This window comes from Anas acuta, chromosome 3, assembly GCF_963932015.1.
Source record: "Anas acuta chromosome 3, bAnaAcu1.1, whole genome shotgun sequence".
In the NCBI taxonomy this organism is placed as follows: Eukaryota; Metazoa; Chordata; class Aves; order Anseriformes; family Anatidae; genus Anas; species Anas acuta.
The window spans coordinates 62,663,618-62,682,264 of record NC_088981.1 but is presented as its reverse complement, the minus strand read 5'-3'; the positions used below and the strand labels follow the sequence as shown (position 1 = coordinate 62,682,264).

Here is an 18,647-nt window from a genome sequence, read left to right as displayed (position 1 = left end):
GCCTTTCTAGATAACAGAGTGGAGGACAGGCTTTGTGCCACAGTAAATGTCCATACAAATATGGAACAAGTCAATTTGCTACATGCAAATCTGCCATCAGGATATATATATATATGGAATTTCTGTGAAAACTGAAGGCATTTTTTCACATCTCTTTACCATAAGCAATGAAACTGAAATCACTTGTGTAGTTCTCACTAGGAGAACTCAAATTCTCTACTTTGATTGTATAAAGGCATAAAGAATTTAGACTCCCAAATAAGGCACTTTTGTAGTGATGGTAAAAATAATCCCCACCATTAACCAGCCTTTCATATTCCCAATCAAAATTTCTATCCTAGCATGATTATAGCCTTTACACCCTTTATTTCATAGAATCATAGGTTTCCTTTATATATCTTGCACTTCAGATAATGCCTTTCAGCATCCTTGCTTTTCAGGTGAGATTCACTGCTCATTACCTCAGTCAAAGCCATACATATATATATATAGTGCAGTTCTTGGCATTTACCTTCAAGATTATTTTATAGAATGCCTTTTTTTCAAGAAAAACAACTAAATTTGAAAACAATTCTGAAATTATTACAGAAAATTAAGTAACAACAGTATCAATTTAATTTAATATATTTGTTTATGTCTGAAGCTAAGCCTAAATTTCAACTCCTTCTACAGTCAGCCAAGAATAATACATCTCTCGGTGATGTATTTTAAATGAGTAATGTTCTGGACATGCCTGATTCTCTGCTTTGGCCATCAAAGAAGTCTGCATAGTTAGATTAATCCTGAAATGTTCACAATTAGCTGAGATAAATTCAATTCATTTGAATTTAATGAAAGGAAAAGTTGGTTATTTAAAATCTCTATAAGGGACCATGATTAGGCAAAGTGTTCTCAAGTTTATGCTGATCTCTGTTTGGTTGAACACGTCATTTTTCATTTGTTGTTGTTGTTTTTTTTCATTAGTAGAGCCACAAATAAAAATCGACCATTGAAAAAAATTACCCTGTTTTCTAGGAAGTCTCCTTAATACATAGAAAAGATGGAAAATGTTTGAACTGAACTTATACATTTCTTTCAAGTCTACTGTTCAAATTTGCAGACAATTTTATCTTGCTCTCATCCATGTTGTGTGTTTAGGGTACTTTAAGCACACAATGACTGACCAAATCACAGAACTGCTTCAAAGAAAGTAAGCATTTGCGATTTTTCTCATGTGAAAGTATGGCTACAGAGATAAGAAATACATTTGTTTGCTGACTACTGTTTTGCAACAGTTCCTTATCTGAGAAAAAGCAGCTGAATATTATACAATCCTAGAAGTAGATGAGGTGAAGGTAGCTTGACAATTTCATTTATGTTGAAGTGTAACTAATTCAAATACCAATTTTATCGGTGGAGGGGTAGCCTTTGTATTGCATTTGGAGTCTGCAAGACCATAGAGATTTAACAGGAGACTTCAGGTCTTTATGGTGATCGTTTTCACACAAAACGAACTGACACTAAAAATACAGGTAGCCAGTTGCTAGACATCAGCTAGGAAATTACAACATTTCACATCGGCCGTGGAAAGTTGTCCCAAGACCAAAATATAAAGATATCAAAGGCAGCATCTGGCTTATGCCACTGCTGCTCCTTGGTGGGCACCCAGACCCTCCTCAAAGCACCTCATTTGGAGTCACTCAACCCTATGTCTGATTTAGGGGTGAGCTCTTTGATACTGCTGCCTGATCTTCATCTGGAGGAACTAGGCAGAGAAAGGGGAAGATGGCAATTAGCAAAAATCACAGGGACAGAAAGTTTCATAATACTACTGTGCAAAGCAGTACTGCAGCATGGCTGTCTTTCAGAAGGGTGGGTATAAATTGTGGGCATACATTTCTTGTCAGGCTGATCCCCCTTAAACGTCTGCTCTTGCACCCCACACCTCAGCAAGAGGACAGAGGCAGAAGCATTTCTCACAGCTTGCTCACCTGGAAATGCCAGGTCAGGGTCACAGGAAAGAAGGAAGGGAGACAGGAGACCTCTGCAGTCTGAGTCATCCTTTTTGCCCAGCCCTCACCTTTCATGATAAAAGCCCTGCGGCCACAAACACCTGGGTCACAAACCTCCACAATGCGGACCTATGGTGGCATATGTGCTCTTCTTCTCATAGCAACTGTTACCCTGAATCCAGCAACTGCTGCAGCAGCACAGAATGACAAAGATGCCACTGGAGAACAGGTCTATCCCCCGCTGTGGGACATTGTCCCTGAAAACTTGCTGAATTTCCAAGTTAAGGGCAACAAAATTGTCATTGATCCTTGGAACTATCGGGAACGACTGGGAGTGTATAAGAGCTTGCTAAATTCTTCAGCCAAATATTTTACCAACTTTGGATCCCAAAATTTTGGCAATATTCTCTGGGGACTACCATTGCAGCATGGGTGGCAATTCCGTACAGGTATGAACTGTGTCCTTAAGTGGCTAGAACAGCTAACTATTTACCAGACCCACTTTGGGGAGGGGGTTGTTTTTTCCCAAGGTTTCTACCTTGCAAGCCTCCTGTAGCATCATACTGTAAATTTTTACATACTTACTACAGTGCTAATCTGGTGGTTTGAAGGAGAAATTCTCAAAGAAAGCAACCCTTTTCTTTCTTGAGTAATATCTATTGGATTTTCTAATAAGAAAAGATATTATTAAACATAGAACTGATCAGAATCCAGAGGGACTGTGGTTTAGAAACACTAATATCTCAAATGAAGAGGGCAGTACCTCAGGTATCCAGAAATCTTTGAAAACATATTCCTAGTCTTTCAAGCTTGTTTCAGGTAGATATTCAGGTCCGTGCTCTGCAGTACTCTTCATACATTGTTAACTGATAGGCTTTCTTTGGCTGCTAATGTTATGATCTTTTGCTGGTGGTTTGAGTTTAATATCTAATACATACTGTTGAAAGCCTGCCTCTCCCACCAAGATTTTTTCTCCCTCTTTGCCTTATTCGATCAGATTAGAAGTAGCCTTGATACATTTTAAAATAAATATTTTTTACAAAAAGTAATTTATTTATTTATTTATTTATTTATTTATTTATTTTAAGCAGGTTGATTTTTGGGGCAGTCATTCTTGTTCTCTAGTTGTCCATGCTGGGAAAGCAGAGATAGAAACATGTGTAAAAGGTCCTTTGAGGCTTAAGCTGCAATATATTATCAAAGGCTTTGTTAATGAACTTGTTCTCCCACGTTGCTTCACAGGCAGTCAGCATGCACCGAAACCTTCCACACAAAGCCGATGTTGGCTTGTTTTGTTCTAGCAACTAGGAAAGGCAGGAAGAAGGGAATACTAGGCAGTGTTGTTTGTAGAAACTGGTGCCTGGTGGTAAATTCTTTCTTGCCATGTGTAAGCAAATGCCTGACTTTTTTTTTTGTTTTATGGGTTGTGCTCTATAGTTTCTTGAGGTCTTGGTTTTACTGAAGGTGTATGTTCACCTGGAAGAAAACAGAGGCATTGTAGCTGGTGGTGAAGAAAGGCTGCCAGCATTTAATTGCACTTAATGGAAAATTATCTACTAAGTCAAAATGAGGAAAAAGAGGTAGAGCAAGCAAAATCTGAGCAGGTAACTAGCTGGAAAACAGAGAGCAGCAAGGAGAATTTGGTTGGATTTTAAGCAGAAAAAGAAAGAGAGAAGATGAAGAGGATGGCTGATGCAGCAGGAGAGTTGATCCAATGAGTGGCAGAGACAAAGGTGCCTGGATGCAGAAGCGACACTTGAATGGGGAACTGCTGGAAACAATCTAGTTATGTAGTGTGGCCTCATCTGCAAAGTGAAGCTGTGCCTGGTTGCAGTGACAGTTCCCAAATAGAGATGAGGGACAGGGTGGGAGAGAGGAAGATTTGCACCTGGTTACACAGACAGGTAAAGACTTGCTGTCATACAATTGGTCCATAGACAAGGAGATAAATTTTTGAAATTACATGAACAAAAGGAGGGAAAAAATAGTAGGAGAAATATTACACAACTAGAAAGTGGTTTATGGAAAGAAATGTAAGAAGTATAGATGGATTAGGGGAGATTAAAGGTTTAAATTTTGGTGTGTGTAGTAGTAAAGTTACCAAATATTTAAGCCTAATCCAGATAGGCAGCTGGGTGAGATTAGTGAAGAATGACTGAAGGATTTGTATATCAACATAACAAGCTTGGGCAATCAAAAGGAGGAAATAAATTCATGGTGCGGGAGAACAGATTTCCGCAAGAGCCACTAAAATATGTTGCATTAACAATTCTGCCTGGTCATGAAGGTTATATGGCTGAGAAAACATTTTTTATGGATATGGTTCTATATAATCCATAAAGAACAAGTGAAGCTACTACTTTAGTAAGAGTGGTACAAATATTTGTAATGACCATACATGGGCATAAAATGAAATCGTTAATTTGCCCAAGTTTATGGGAGACGCAGTGTTGGCAAGGCAGGATGTCTTGATGGGCAAGCCAAAATAGCTGATAAGAATGAGACTATGGAGACAGAAATCATTACTTTGGAGATGGAGATAAACTGAAAGAGTCCTGCCTACACAAACTGAGGAAATTGGGTACTCCCACTTGAACGAATTGTCATACTGAAGTACAAATCCAGGAGCAAGGATTTTAAGAAAGTTTCAGGTTCTAAAATGTCTGAAGAGCGGGAAAAATACTACCTGTACTGAAGAAGAAGGAAAAACAGCACAAATATTCTTATTCTTACCTTAACAGTAGGTAAGACATTGGAATAAGCATAGAGAAAATAATTTTAAAAAGACATGGAGCTAAATATAAAAATGGATAGATTAGTTTATGCTAATCTAAAATGGATTCTTCTAGACTAACAGGGTATTTTCTTTTATGATATAATTGATGTTTCACCCAAGTCTAGAAATGCATTTCCTTCCTCTATAGAATCAAAACATTGAATGAAAGTTGTTCGTAACACTCTCCAAAATAAAACAGAAAAAGGAAATTGTAAATCTGACAATGGAACACCTAAAGGAGAGTTTAATGATGAGTGTTGCTAAGGGACGTTTACAGCAAAGTGAAGGATACATTCAGAGTTCTTCAGTTATCGTTCTTGAGAACAACTTCTCCTTTATTTTTTTCTGTTAACAATCTTGTTACAAAAAAATAGCAAGGAAATCTTGCTAATGAGAAATCATGCACAAACTTGCTAATGATGTACAGCTGGGAGGCACTGTCAATATACAAAAAAAGATTGGGATAGCTTGGATATACATGAAGACTGAAATAATCATGTTAAACACAAGAAATAAGGGGGAACGGAGAGGACAAACCTGGAGTATAGACCTGGAAGTGTAGTTAGTGCTTCAAGATGCAAACAATTCAGACATATCCCATAATTATCACCAATACTTTCCAGGACTTTCCAGGATTTTTGTCCCAAAATACCCAGGTTAATTAATGATCTTTGGTAAATTTCATGTATAATTCTTCTGAAACATTTTTTTCCTTTACCTTTGTCTTTCTCCATTCAACTTCTTTGCACACTAGTGAACTACTGATGCCTAGTGATTGCCTGTGTGGAAATATGGCCCCACCCAAAAGAAATAAAGAAACAAAAGATCAAGTCTTTCTGTAACTCTTAAAAAAAAAAAAAAAATCACATTGAACTGCATTCTTCTCCATTGCAAGTTCCTGCTTGCTCTTGATGTTCTGCTACTGAAAGGCATGGGCTTCAGTTGCTAGTGTGCCCCAACACACATCCTCTGTCCAGTCAGATGGAAAGGATAATTAGGATAATCTTAATACAGCTGGTTCATGATTCCATTTTCTCTTTGAGCAAAATACATCAGGTACCTAAAAGAAAATTTGTTTTGTCTTTTAAAGAATACGATGAACTTCACTTCTGATCTGACAGAAGTGACAATGTCTGTATTCAGCTGACTTGTCAGAAAGTAAGTGCTTTGCAGAATAGGGGTTGAGAGTTTCTGGAATTGCTCATGTCATTGAGGCTGACCATGGCAAGTTCACATCATGTACTTAAAGCAATTTTCCTGACTCCCTATCTGACTACTCAGCACATGAAGTACATATCCAAGTGTTTTAAGGAATTCCTCTATGTCATGTGCTCAAAGTAAAATACACCTTACGTGCTGTCACAGAAAATTGTGAAATGTCTTGCATGTTTGTTATAGCACAGATGCTTGAAAACTCTGCTAATCAGACACAACAATGCATGCTTAGCTTAACAGGAAGGCAATGTTTGTATGCATCATTAAACTGGAAGGAATTCTGTATCACACAACCCAATTAGGTGACACAATTACTAGCACTTTTAATTTGTGCTATTCTCCTCATTAAACAGCTCTTCTGCACTAGCAGCCTTGCAGCTACTGAAAATGATGCATCAGCTATGCGTGTGTTTATGTCCGTATGCACATTCATATTTATATCTCTATAAAAAATCATTGTGATGTCCTAGTTTCAGACAGCTCCATAAACTCTCAGAATACATTTACAGTGAATTTTACAATGTGAAATGTAAAACATAGTCAAATTACTAGGCATTCTGTGAAATATTGACTGAGAAATTCAAATACTGTACCAACAGTATTTTAAAAAGCAGAACAACAGTAATTGTTCTGCCTCTCTGAGCAAAATTTTGCACGCTTTACTGGTACATTTTTTTTCCCTCTCAGTGGGATTTCTCATGTAAAAAAGGATGAGAAATATTTGGTGCATTCTTTCATTTTATTCAGGCAGACTAGCAGATCCTTCCAGTGTGACTTCCTGTGGCCATGAAGATGGAGACCTGTGCATATCTGTAAGAAGCTGGTGGTCCTGTAAGTATATGCTATTACACTGTTACTCAAAATATGATTAGTGTCCTAGAAGGCAATTCAGAGTCTTTCTTCCTCTTGGACTTCTCTACTACAAAGTGATTGCAGTGTTACACAGTTCTTCAATGAAAACTTGCAGCAAAATATGAGTGAAAATGTGGGAAACACCATGATGGGTATCTGTATTTGTAGGCACTTGTAGAAATTACCTTTTTCAATCAATCCTGAGCAGATTTATTCAGTTTAAATGCTAATTCTTCAAACTAAATCTTAGTGTGAGAATTCCAACCAGGAATCTTTGTGGTTCGGTAGCCTACAGAGAATAAAAGAAAGGGAGATTTTTTGTCCACAGTGTCCAGATAACTTTGCTATCTTCATCACAGTGACAACATTTTTTCCAGTGGACCCTCAAATATCCAGCAAAACCAGTTATCACTTTGATGTGGCATACATAAGCTGCAGGATAATTTCTATTCACTTTAATATTGGCTTTGGACTTCTAGTAGGCTGAAATTGTATTATTATTATTATTATTATTATTATTATTATTTTGTTATTCCAGTAAGTAGAAACAAATTGAAGACAGAGAGAGAAAATGTAAAGATCTGAATTTCCAACATCAATGTCACTGACACTCTCAATGTTTTCCTCAACATGTCTGAAAATGCACATCTAGATTAAAAAAAAAAAAAACATCCAAAATCCCAGGGTTGTTCTGATAATTCTGTTAATTCATAAGTTGCCCCTGTCAATTCATAGGTTGAACTGAGGAGATCAAGTAATTGTTTTTGATAGTCTGAGGGTTTTTTCTTAGCATGAGACACACAAGAATTTGATTTGTAAAAATATCTGTCATAGGTGTAACTAAAAATGGGTCTTTCCATTGCACCTAAGAAAATATTGGACATAGTAGGAAGCAGTGATGGTGAGATCAAATTATATTTGGAAACACCTTTGCGTAAGGCAATGCCAATAAAAAAACAAAGCAACAAATGTTACTGAAGGAATAGCTGTGAGCTAACTCAGCCAAAGTGCTCACTAAATCAGTGGTATTGGCACCTCTATTGGTAGTTGTGGCAGAGCACCTTACTTTTATGTGGGATGTAAAGGTAGGTATACTGCATCCTCTGAAAGCATCATGGGAGAAATTATGATGTGTGGCACAGCAAACTGTAACCAGGTATTTAAATAGAAATGAAAGAATAGTTGTATTCATGTCTAGCTAAGAACTTTGCAGAACAGAAAAGAATGTGATCTGGAATGTGTCATGTAAGTCAAAGGTAACCATTTATTGTTCTGTAGGACAGCCCAATGAGTAACACTTTAAGCATCAATAGAAAAGACTCCAATACTACAATGCTCTTTGTCTCAAGTGCAAGTATTGAGAGCAGCCCTGAGGAAAAGGATCTGGGTGTGTTGGTGGATGAGAAGCTCAGTATGAGCCAGTAATGTGTGCTTACAGCCCAGAAAGCCAACCATTCCCTGGGCTGTGTCAACTGAAGCATGGCCAGCAGGCCAAGGGAGGTGATTCTCCCCCTCTACTCTGCTCTTGTGAGACCCTGCCTGGAGCAGTACATTCAGCCCTGGGTCCCCCAGCACAAGAAGGAAATGGACTTATTAGGGCAAGTTCAGAGGAGGGCCGTGAAGATGATCAAGGGGCTGGAGCATCTCTTTAATGAAAACAGGCTGAGGGAGTTGGGGTTGTTTGTCTTGGAGAAGAAAAGGTTCCAGGAAGACCTTATGGTGGCCTTCCTGTGCCTAAAGGGGGCCTACAGGAAAGCTGGGGAGGGACTCTTTGTCACTGAGCATGGTGATAAGACAAGGAGTAAAGGTTTTAAAGCAAAAGAGGGAAGATTTAGCTTAGATATTAGGTAGATATTCTTCCCTCAGAGGGTGGTGAGGCACTGGAACAGGTTGCCCAGAGAAGCTGTGGATGCCCCATCCCTGGAAATGTTCAAGGCCAGATTGGATGAGACTCTGAGCAACCTGGTCTGGTGGGAGGTGTTCCTGCCCCATGCTAGCGGGGTTGGAGCTAGATCATGTTTAAGGTCTTTTCCAATGCAAAACATTCTATGATTCTAAGTACACATAGAATCATTAACGTTGGAAAACACCTTCGAGATCATGTGGTCCAACCATCCTCTTATTACCAACATCACCCACTACACCATGTCCCTAAGTATCACGTTCAACCTTTCCTTAAAACAACCTCAGGGACGGTGACTCCACCACCTCCTTGGGCAACCCATTTCAATGCCTGACTACTCTTTCTGAGAAGAAATTTCTCCTAATTTCCAACCTAAATCTCCCCTGGTACAACTCGAGGCCATTCTCTTTTGTTCTATCACTGGTTATCTGCAAGAAGAGGCCGCATGTGTTATTATTCCACTCTGCTCTATTTACAGCCAGTGTGCTATGTGGAAATAGAGTTCTCAAAAAATGCATTCACAGATTTTCACAGAGTTGGACTTAAAAGGTAGTTTTTTATGAGCCCATAAAAAAACAAAAAACAACATAAATAACAATTACATTTTCTCATTTGATAAAACAGAAATATTTAAATAACTTGCCTGCATCCAATCTAATATATTCCAAATGGTCTGAATAGAATGATGGTTTTATTTCCATTATAGAAAAGCTGAATTAACACATTCTTTAATAATTTTAAATAATAAAATTTCCTTTTTATCTGATCTGAGTCAAAGACAATAATTTTAAAATCTCTCTCTTTTTTTTTTTTTGTTCATGTGTTGTTTTTTTTTGTTTCTGTTTTTCTAAGACTGGAACTCTGACTCTTGGAAAGATTACCTACTTTTTTTTTTTTTTTTTTTTTTTTTTTTTTCAGAAATGGAACTGGCAGGTAGGACAGAAGGAAAAAAAGAAAAAGCCTGACCTATAGCTTACAATCAGTACTTATAAATAAATGTAATAAAATTATGTAAAAAAAAAAATATGTAAAAAAAAAAGGCTTCTAGTTTGAATATTCTTTCCCTTCATTAGAAAGGGAAGGCTGTCCCCTCCTTTTCATCTCACACATTTTCTCTCCATCACTTCTGTCCATTGCTCCCTCTGCTTTCCTGCTGTCCTGCCACAAGTCCCCCTTTCCACAAAACCTGCAGGCAAGCTGCAGTGAAGGGCTCTGTCCCTTCCCTCCATGCCAGTGCTTTATTGTAGAGGCTCTTTGAATGAAGCTTCTGTTGGTGAACCAGCAATTAAATGTACATATCTTCATGTGATCAAAAGTATGAGCACAGAGTAAATGTAAAACATAAATTTAGACTAAAATCAAAGCTCACTGTGATACTCAATCCAACTGCTAAGTTCAATTTCTCATCTCTGAGGCAGACTAGGTACTCTGGTGGAAGGTGTCCCACACAGTGACAAGTATGAAGGGTCATGGTATAGCCCTGTACAAGTGGAGGACCTTCCTGGAACAAAAATCACATTCCTGCGCTTAACTTACTTCTAAACACTGCAATTCTGCATGATACCACTTTTTTTGCCTCCAGAAAATGTATAAACTTAGTCTTGATTTACCATATTGCATCAGCAACACACAATAAGTGTTTCAGACTGCACAGAAATGCCTCTTACTGCTCTGAGGATGTACGTGTTTTTGGTAGGCCTTCAGGGTGACCCTGTCTGGCATGCATAGTCATACCAAGCCAGGAATGAGCTTAAACCAGAAATTTATATTTAATATGCCCCAAGGTGTGTGAGACTGTCCTTGTCACACTGCTACTTAAGCATGAGCAAATGACTTCTCAGCTCAATGGCTCAGAGCTACCCACCCAGGAGGGAAGATATCCAGGCTTTAGCCTGTTCTTCACTGAAAGTCATTAAAATTTATTTCTACAGAGAAGGACGCAATTAAGGCAAGAATTTAAAAATTTCTTCCTAAATGAAGGACATCAAATATCTGTATGGGCACTCTCACAGGAGATGTGGTCCAGCACAGGAAGGAACTGAATCTGGGTTTTCTACATACTGGAACTGACTGCTCTAACTTATAGATCAGACCACAGGAAGCCATCATCCTAAAATAAATCATATCAAATCAACTGAGGTCATTTCTAATAAGTTTTCAATGAATGAAATGTCTCTTTTAAAAATAAAATCAGTTTCCAGGAAAATATTACTAGGACTTGCCTTTTCCTTTCTTATATTCTTAGGATGTATACAGAGTTTTTTTTTTTATGAAAGCAATACTTGTGATGCCATGTTGGAGGATCTCTTCATCTTTCACCCTGATCATCATTTTCTCTGCTCAGTTTGCAACTAGCATTTCAAAGGCTTTTAATGTTCTATCCATGGTAACCTATAAAGATCTAATTTTACCTTTAGTTTTTCAATTTCTGCAAAGTATAGCACACTGTCAGCTCATGCAAGACTATAAATGGGCAATATATAAATCAATATTGCAAATCATATCAGAATCAATACAGATATTATCACTAGTGCATTTCAGCACAAACTTCTATCTCACTGCTGAACATAGCAATGGCAATTTGAAATGACCACATTTGGTGTTGGAGAGATTCCATTTCTCTGTGTGGGAACTTTTCATTGCTAGTGGGTAGTGCCTCTGCATTTTTAATTATCATTACAGGTATGAATTACTACTTGGCCGTCATACCCTTTCTGGGGGCAGTGGAAGCTGGCCTCTTTCGAGAGGTGCCATATGAGATAGAATTACTGCCACCAGAGGAGCGAAGAGATGATTTCTGCTATAGTGTTGCCGACTGCCGTTCTCGCATTCCTGAACTAATGGATAAGTGGAAGGCCTATTTTGAAGTAAACAATTTTACTTTTTTACTTTTCATGTTTTGTAAGAGATGATATCAGAATATTACTTTAAAAGTATTATTATTAAGATTTAGGGAGCTTGATTTGCTTTCAATAACAGCTTGATAAAAAAGTAAGAAATAGAAAAGTGGAAAAGCATGACATAGAGTGACACAATTATTTTGGTGTCTGTCCTCAGAGACTGTTTCATTAACAGTTATACTTGTAGTCTTAATATTAGCATGTTAAATTGCTAACATTAGCATTCAAGATAGAACATTACCCTTGAGAAATGGCCTCGTGTTGGTTTTGTAAGGATCATTTATTCTTCTGAACAACTAAACAACTTGAAGTTCTGAAACTTCACTGAGAAGGGTATTTATTTATGCAAGTACATACTCTCTTTCCTCCTTATTCAGTTGCTCTCTAATCCCAAAGATATCAGTATTTCTTATTTCATAGATTTAATAATTATTTTTAAAGATAGACTTCTTTATTCAATGTCTTTGTTAGTAGTCAAGTAGTAGATAACAATCAGAAAATTAGAACTGTAAGTTCCTCTTGACAGCTGTGAGCAGAGGGAGAGGTTTTCAGAGCAAGACTGGATTTGTTTTCTTCAGATTCTTTATTGTAAACAGTATGTTTATGAGGTCGTTATAAACAATCTACTTCTCAAATAGCCATAATGATAACCATTAATACTCATCTTCTTATTTTTTTGAAAACCTGCAGCAGTTGCAGCTGAAAGAGTACAAACAATTTTTCAAGGAATCCAGTATTTTAGCATGGAAGCTTCAGATACACAAGTCAGATAGACTCAGATACACAAGTCCACTGAATTCTGACAGAATGCCTATATTATGTGGGAAAAACGCTCTATTGAAGTTGAAGAATGGCAAATCCCTTTAACTTCAGTGGGAACATTAATTCACTTTATAAATCTATATTAATCATCCTTTTTTTCCTAGGTCAGATATTACAGTTACATACAAAGTAAAAACAACACATGCTAACTACTCAAAAACAGTTTTCTTTATGTTGCAAACTTACTCTTTTGTGTGATCTGTACATAAATCTGAAAAATTTATTGGGTTTGAATCACCTTCTCATTTCTCTGCCTTTTTCCCTCCCTGCTGTTGTAGTATCTTCAGTTTACAGAGCAAAAAGCCATGGGCCCTGAAACGTTCTCCTCTTTCATACTGGATGACGCTCTCCATTACATGTGGAAGGCGCACGTTGCCTCCATTGCCTACGCGCTGCCCAAGTTCCAGGACAGGTATGGGAATCAGAGAGCTGGCCAGGGGACCTTCCCACCCCCATGATTATTTGTAAGGATAATGTCTGAACAAAGACTGTATGAGGTTTTGGGCTTCCACTCACAGAATCACAGAATCACAGAATTTCTAGGTTGGAAGAGACCTCAAGATCATCGAGTCCAACCTCTAACCTAACACTACACTCTTTAGGCTCTACCCTTCCATGCCCTTGGTGTGCAAGATAATGGGTGAGAGATGATGCCCTTTAGGCTCTGCTCATCCACTCTGTAGGAGTATGGGATATCCAGTGAGACATGAAGCCCCTGTGCCTCAAGCTGCAAAGGGCAGGCAGGCTATGGGCTAACAAAAAGGTGGTGATTCCTCTCTGGGAGCCAGGACCTGAGCCAGAAGCAGTGTCTAACCTGACCAGAGGCAGTGATGCCAAGAGAAATTAGGTGTAAAGTTCTGAAAGAGACTTTAAGTCACTGTGACACCAAGACCACTCAGGATTTTATAATGAACAAAACACATTTGGGATAAATGATAAACAACAGTGTTCTATGGTGGATTTCAATTATCTGTTACATTTTTATTTTGATTTATTTCAGCTTAAGATATCTCCCTGATCCAGAAGCAAATTTTGGTGAAGACTGGGCTAATGCTGTAGATTTCATTGCAGCCACACATTTCTGTACAGATTTACAAACCACAAACAACTTCCAGCTTTTCTTGCCTCAGAGGATGCTTGTTGAAGGGGATGTCTTGCCATCCATCAGTGGCTTCAGTCCACAGCAAAACAGAGTCCTGCTCTCAATGAGAGCACTCCACAAATCAAATCAATTAACAGGTAAGAGCCCCACCTCTCGCACGGTGTCTGTAGTCCATATGCACTTTGTCTTATTCTTTGTTTCAATAGTTTCCTCCACATGAATGCAGTGATTTTCTGTATAATATAGTCACTTCCTGGAGATAAAGCAGTACAGCTAAAAATACAGCCACAAGTAAACAATGCACCAGAGAATAAATGCATCAATGGGATAACACTGATGGTATGTGGTAAGGATTTCACATGAGACAAAGGCATCATATATTGGAGCAGATGACCTTACTTTTTTTTCTCTCTAATTTGCACATGAAGTTTACAAACAAACACTAGCTTGCATTTCATCATTTAAATTTGGAACCATTAAAAATGTAAATGAACTTACTAGATCAGTTGAAGTCATTACAAAAAATGGAGAAAATAGCACAAACAACGTTTTGTGTCAGCAAGCGTTCTGTTGTTTTGTTGTTGTTATTTGTTTTATTTTGCTTTTCCTCTCAATCTTTTGTCTAACAGAAGATACCTCCCCCAGTAAAACAGTTATTCTTAGACAATCGCTTCATCTAAAATAAATTCTGCATCACCATCCAGCGGTGAGACATAGAATTACACTCTTCCGAGGTTTCAATTCATTCGTAGAGACGGCTGGGCTGAACGGTTTCGTTTTGTTTTGTTGTTTGGTTGGTTGGTTTTGGTTTTTGGCCTTTATGAAGGAAAGCTATTTTGAATCTTTAAAGGAAAACGGCATATAAAAATATTATGTAAAGCTTGTATCCAGAGCCATAGCACTTTTTTGAGATCTTTTGTCTACACACTTCAGTGAAAATTTTCTCTCTCTCTGTATTTTTAGCTGGAAAAGGCTGTTTGATGAAGCTATTCAGTGTTACAAAAGAGCATGCCAGAGTTTTGCCTTGCATTTAATGTGAGGGTTGCCTCGTAGTTTGAATAAGGAACTTTACAGCTCTGTCCTGTGCCTCGTAGCTTATGTCAGTTCGGGGTTTCTTTACCTATCTCTAGGTCATGTCCCCGCAGTGGGAGGGGAGGAAAGCACAGAAAGTAAAAGCAGGACCAACAGGGCAGGAAGCAGGGAGCAGAGAACCAGGGCAGTGGAGCAGATGAGGGCAGAACTGGAGGGAGAGAGGATAAAAAGCATGGATGCTGAAGGCAGTAGGGAGAAGGAAAGAGAGGGATGAAGACATTTTATGTGGGTGCAGCTATAAACTGGAAAGTATCTGGAGTTACTGGCTGTGCAGGCTGGAGATTTCCCTGACTGTCTTGAAGGAATGGGCTTTGGATTCATCTGAGAGTTAAATGCAAGCTATCTCAACCTGGTGATAGCTTTGCAGATCAGAAGTGGAGCTCTAAACTATATTTAACTATACGTGGGTCTGGATCCACAGTCTCAGAGGGGATCTGAAAAGCTAGACCTTGTTGCTACAGCACCCAGATGACAAAAAGTGACATACTGTTGTTTTTGTAGAGACAGATTCTTCAAACTTTTAAATATGTTCTGTGAGAAGTGGAGTACTTTTGTGGTGCTGCAAACTTCAGCACAAGAGAGAAGGTTTCAGTAATTCATAGGATAGGACCCTGTCCAGCACACAGTGAGTTTTGATTTCTTGATTCAGTCTGGTTACCCTTTATTTCCCTTTAGCTGCCTCTCCCAGTTTAGCAGGGAGCCATATGGAAACAGTGTGACGCTGCTATGGTGATTTCATATGAATTGGCAGCTCAGCACCACCATGCTGCTTTCTCATTCCACCTCCTCAAAAGGATAGGAGGAGAAAATATGATGAAAAAAAAAGCTCATAAGTTGAGATAAGGACAGGCAGATCACTCAACAATTATTGTCACAGGTAAAACAGACTCAGAGTAGGAAGATTAATGGAATTTATTGACTACTGATAACAGACTAGAGCAGTGACAAACCAAAAGCAAACTAAAAATACTTCCATCTCCATCCACCTCCCTCTTCTGTTACTTCCTCCCAAACAGCACAAGGTAATGGGGGCTGCGGTCAGTCCCTGACACTTCGTCTCCTCTGCTCCTTCACAGTCACTCTCTGCTGGAGCAAACTGCTCTAGCATGGGTCCCCCACGGACGGCAGGGGAACTGCTGATGTGGTGCCTGGAGCTCCTCCTGCCCTCCTTCCTCATTTGGTGTCTGCAGGGCTGACTCTCTCACATTTTCCAACTCCTCTCTCCCAGCTGCTGTTACACAGCAGGTTTCCACTTTCTTAAATCTGCTCTACTTGACATGCAACAAGTGTCACTGCCTGGACAGCAGCAGGTCCCTTTTCAAGCTGTCTGGAGCTGGCTCTGAGCTAACATGGGGTAGCTGCTGGGCTCTGCTCTCAGAGGACAACCCTTCTGCTCCATCCCCCCCCCCCCAGCCTTGCCATGTAAACCCAGAACAACTGCCTGTTAAGTTTATCCACTAATAGACAGTCAGAAGAAGCTTTACCGTTCGTGCTCTGCCCCTCACGGGTATCTGAAGACAGATGGGCAGCAGCCATGTTAGCTGAGACCTCTCCTGCTCTCCTCACAAGACTACCTGGAGTATGGCAGGATCTCCATGGCTGCCAGGACAGGCAAGAGGACAGACAGGTTGCTTCCTTCTCTTCTTACTTCACCACTTCCCTGATAAAATATGGTGGGAATCCAATTCTTCATGTTTTGCAGGTGAATAAGGAGAATAATTAAACTCCTCATGGTTTTCTTGTAGACTTTTTTTTTTTCTTCCTTCTCTTAGATTTCCCCTCTGGCCCCTGTTTCCATCATAAAGATACTGCTGCTAATGCTGGATGGGTCAGGCACACTTCATGGAGAACAACTGGTTGTTCCCTGGACGAAAATATTGGGGTCATTTGCTTCTTTAGCTTGAGGCTTAGCTGGGCAGAAGGGCAAAATCTTGGTAGATTTAGAGTGAAAACAGTGATGAGCATGGTTGTAACCACCAGGCCATTGTTTCGTAAGCTATGAAGCTATGTGCAATTGCAGAACAAGACCCTAACATGCATCTTCAATCATTTTGACTTGCAACACTGGTGACAAGGGAACAAGACAAGTTGTCTATCAATACAAAGGAACCTGAGCTGAATGAATGGCCTGTGTCTCCCTACATAGCTGTAGGCAATTATTACCCCATTGGCGTGTTCCAGCTTTGTCTACATTTCACTATCCACAGGAGAGTGGTAGGTGTTTGTTGCCAGACAGGCACGTCATCCCTTGTGTGCCGTGAGCTGCGTGTGCTCCATGTTAATTTGACAATGTCGTGTTTCTTTCCAAGGAGGACTGCTGTTGAAGTTCTGGAAAAAGGCTATGTCTACTGAAGCAGGAAGAAAAATAGGCCGAAAACTGATTGAAGACTTGGCTTCTGGCCAGAATTATGACCCAGTGGGAATATATAATGATTTGAAAAGAGTTGATTTGACAGCACGCAGTTTCCTGAGAAAAAGCAGTTTCAACATTGATTGATTTAATCTTTTAGCAGCTATGTATCTGGTAAACTGGTCTTGATATTCTTAAAGCAGGATTTCCTGAGTAGCCATGTGCTGATCTCTCTCATATTGAATCAATATTTTTATCCTTAATTTTCCTAATTTGCTCATTTGCTTAACTTGTTTCCTTATAAATAAAATGCCTCACAGAATAACTGACTTTATTACTTTTTTTGACTTCGGAAATAATGTATCATTATTGGAGAAAAAGAATAAATAAAGGCAAATTACTTTCTGTTTGACTGTTGTTTTTATTTTTTTATTTTTTATTATTATTATTAGCAGTATTATTTTTCCCCATATACAGGGATCTCACCAGATATGTAATTACTCAAGCCCTTTGTGGTCTAACAGATGATCACCCAAAACTTTTCTTCGAAGTTATGATCAATGCCTTGACAGTTTCTCACCAAAGTTATTTTACAGACCAGCTGCAAATAACTTCGAACCTATCAGGCTTTTCAGATTAAACACTTGAATGCAAGTGGATTTCCTTGCTATGATGCTATGTAACAAATAAGTGCCTTACCTGGTACTCAGTAGCCAGTCCTGAGAAGTCCTGAATTCAATAGCTTATTCTGCAGAAGTTCTTACATGACCAATAAAGATTTCTGTTATTAGATTTGTTACACTTACCACGAGAAAACATCAATCTATCTACCAATTTATGTAATTATGTAGTCTTTCTATAGCCACAGGTTGCTTTTCCATTTGTACATTAGATGCGATTATTGAGAAAAAAGGACTGAGTTTGCAGTATGCATTGTCCTGATATCTAGCACACTCAGACCCAGATGCTTTCCCAGTCTTCTGGGTGATAACAGAATAAGAAAAAATAATTATAAAAACTTAGTGTCAGAGGTTGAGGAAACTTCATCAGAAGAACAGGCATAGCTGGAGATCCCTTTCAATGACGGAGGGCACAGGATGGTGGCACAGCCACTGCCAGCTGCATCCTTTCAGATTACAGCTTGAACTATATTATAGTTCAAAATAACACGAGCCTTAGAATCATGTCAAAATAATGGAAAGCAGCTTTGCTTTGCCACCATTTAGGTCTGCCCTTACTCTTTTGGTAGTACCTAGCATCTTGGTTAGTAACTGTGTCCCACTGGCCTCTCAATACACCCTGACTTGGGGTGAGAAATGCACGTAGCACCCTCTCTTTAGCTTCCTGACACAGGCACAGCAATCAGAAGTTTTCCACGGATCTCAGGAAAGAGAAAAGCTCATCCTTTACCTGAGACGCAAGCTGTACGCTGGGGAGAGAGGAGGATGCTGCAGGTGGAGCCACAGCACACGACATCTCAGAGCTTGCAAGCATCTCTGGGATGGGGAAGCAGCCCCCAGGGCTCCTGCTGCAGCGTGTCCCCATGCTGCAGGAGCTGTGCCAGGCAGCCTGGAAGCAACACTAAAACCGCAGCATTTCCATACCAAATGGGCACCCGCCCTGCTCCCTCCAGGCACAAGCCCG

General features: G+C 39.3%; 1 protein-coding gene across 1 annotated transcript; it reads left to right on the top strand.

Moving 5' to 3' along the window:
- Positions 1–2,075: 2,075 nt before the first annotated feature.
- C3H6orf58 (chromosome 3 C6orf58 homolog) lies at positions 2,076–17,383 on the top strand. Its single transcript, XM_068675111.1, has 6 exons — positions 2,076–2,440; positions 6,730–6,813; positions 11,420–11,604; positions 12,738–12,871; positions 13,460–13,698; positions 16,963–17,383. The coding sequence occupies exons 1-6, from the start codon at positions 2,113–2,115 to the stop codon at positions 17,148–17,150; spliced, it is 1,158 nt and encodes a 385-aa protein (XP_068531212.1). The 5' UTR covers positions 2,076–2,112; the 3' UTR covers positions 17,151–17,383.
- Positions 17,384–18,647: the final 1,264 nt, after the last annotated feature.

What these genes read in the sequence shown, in the direction of transcription:
- C3H6orf58 (XM_068675111.1), top strand. Translation starts at nt 2,113, where the DNA reads ATGCGGACCTATGGTGGCATATGTGCTCTTCTTCTCATAGCAACTGTT. An exon ending in TGGGTGGCAATTCCGTACAG is followed by an intron (nt 2,441 to 6,729) that starts GTATGAACTGTG and finishes CATTTTATTCAG; the next exon opens with GCAGACTAGCAGATCCTTCC. An exon ending in CTGCCCAAGTTCCAGGACAG is followed by an intron (nt 12,872 to 13,459) that starts GTATGGGAATCA and finishes GATTTATTTCAG; the next exon opens with CTTAAGATATCTCCCTGATC.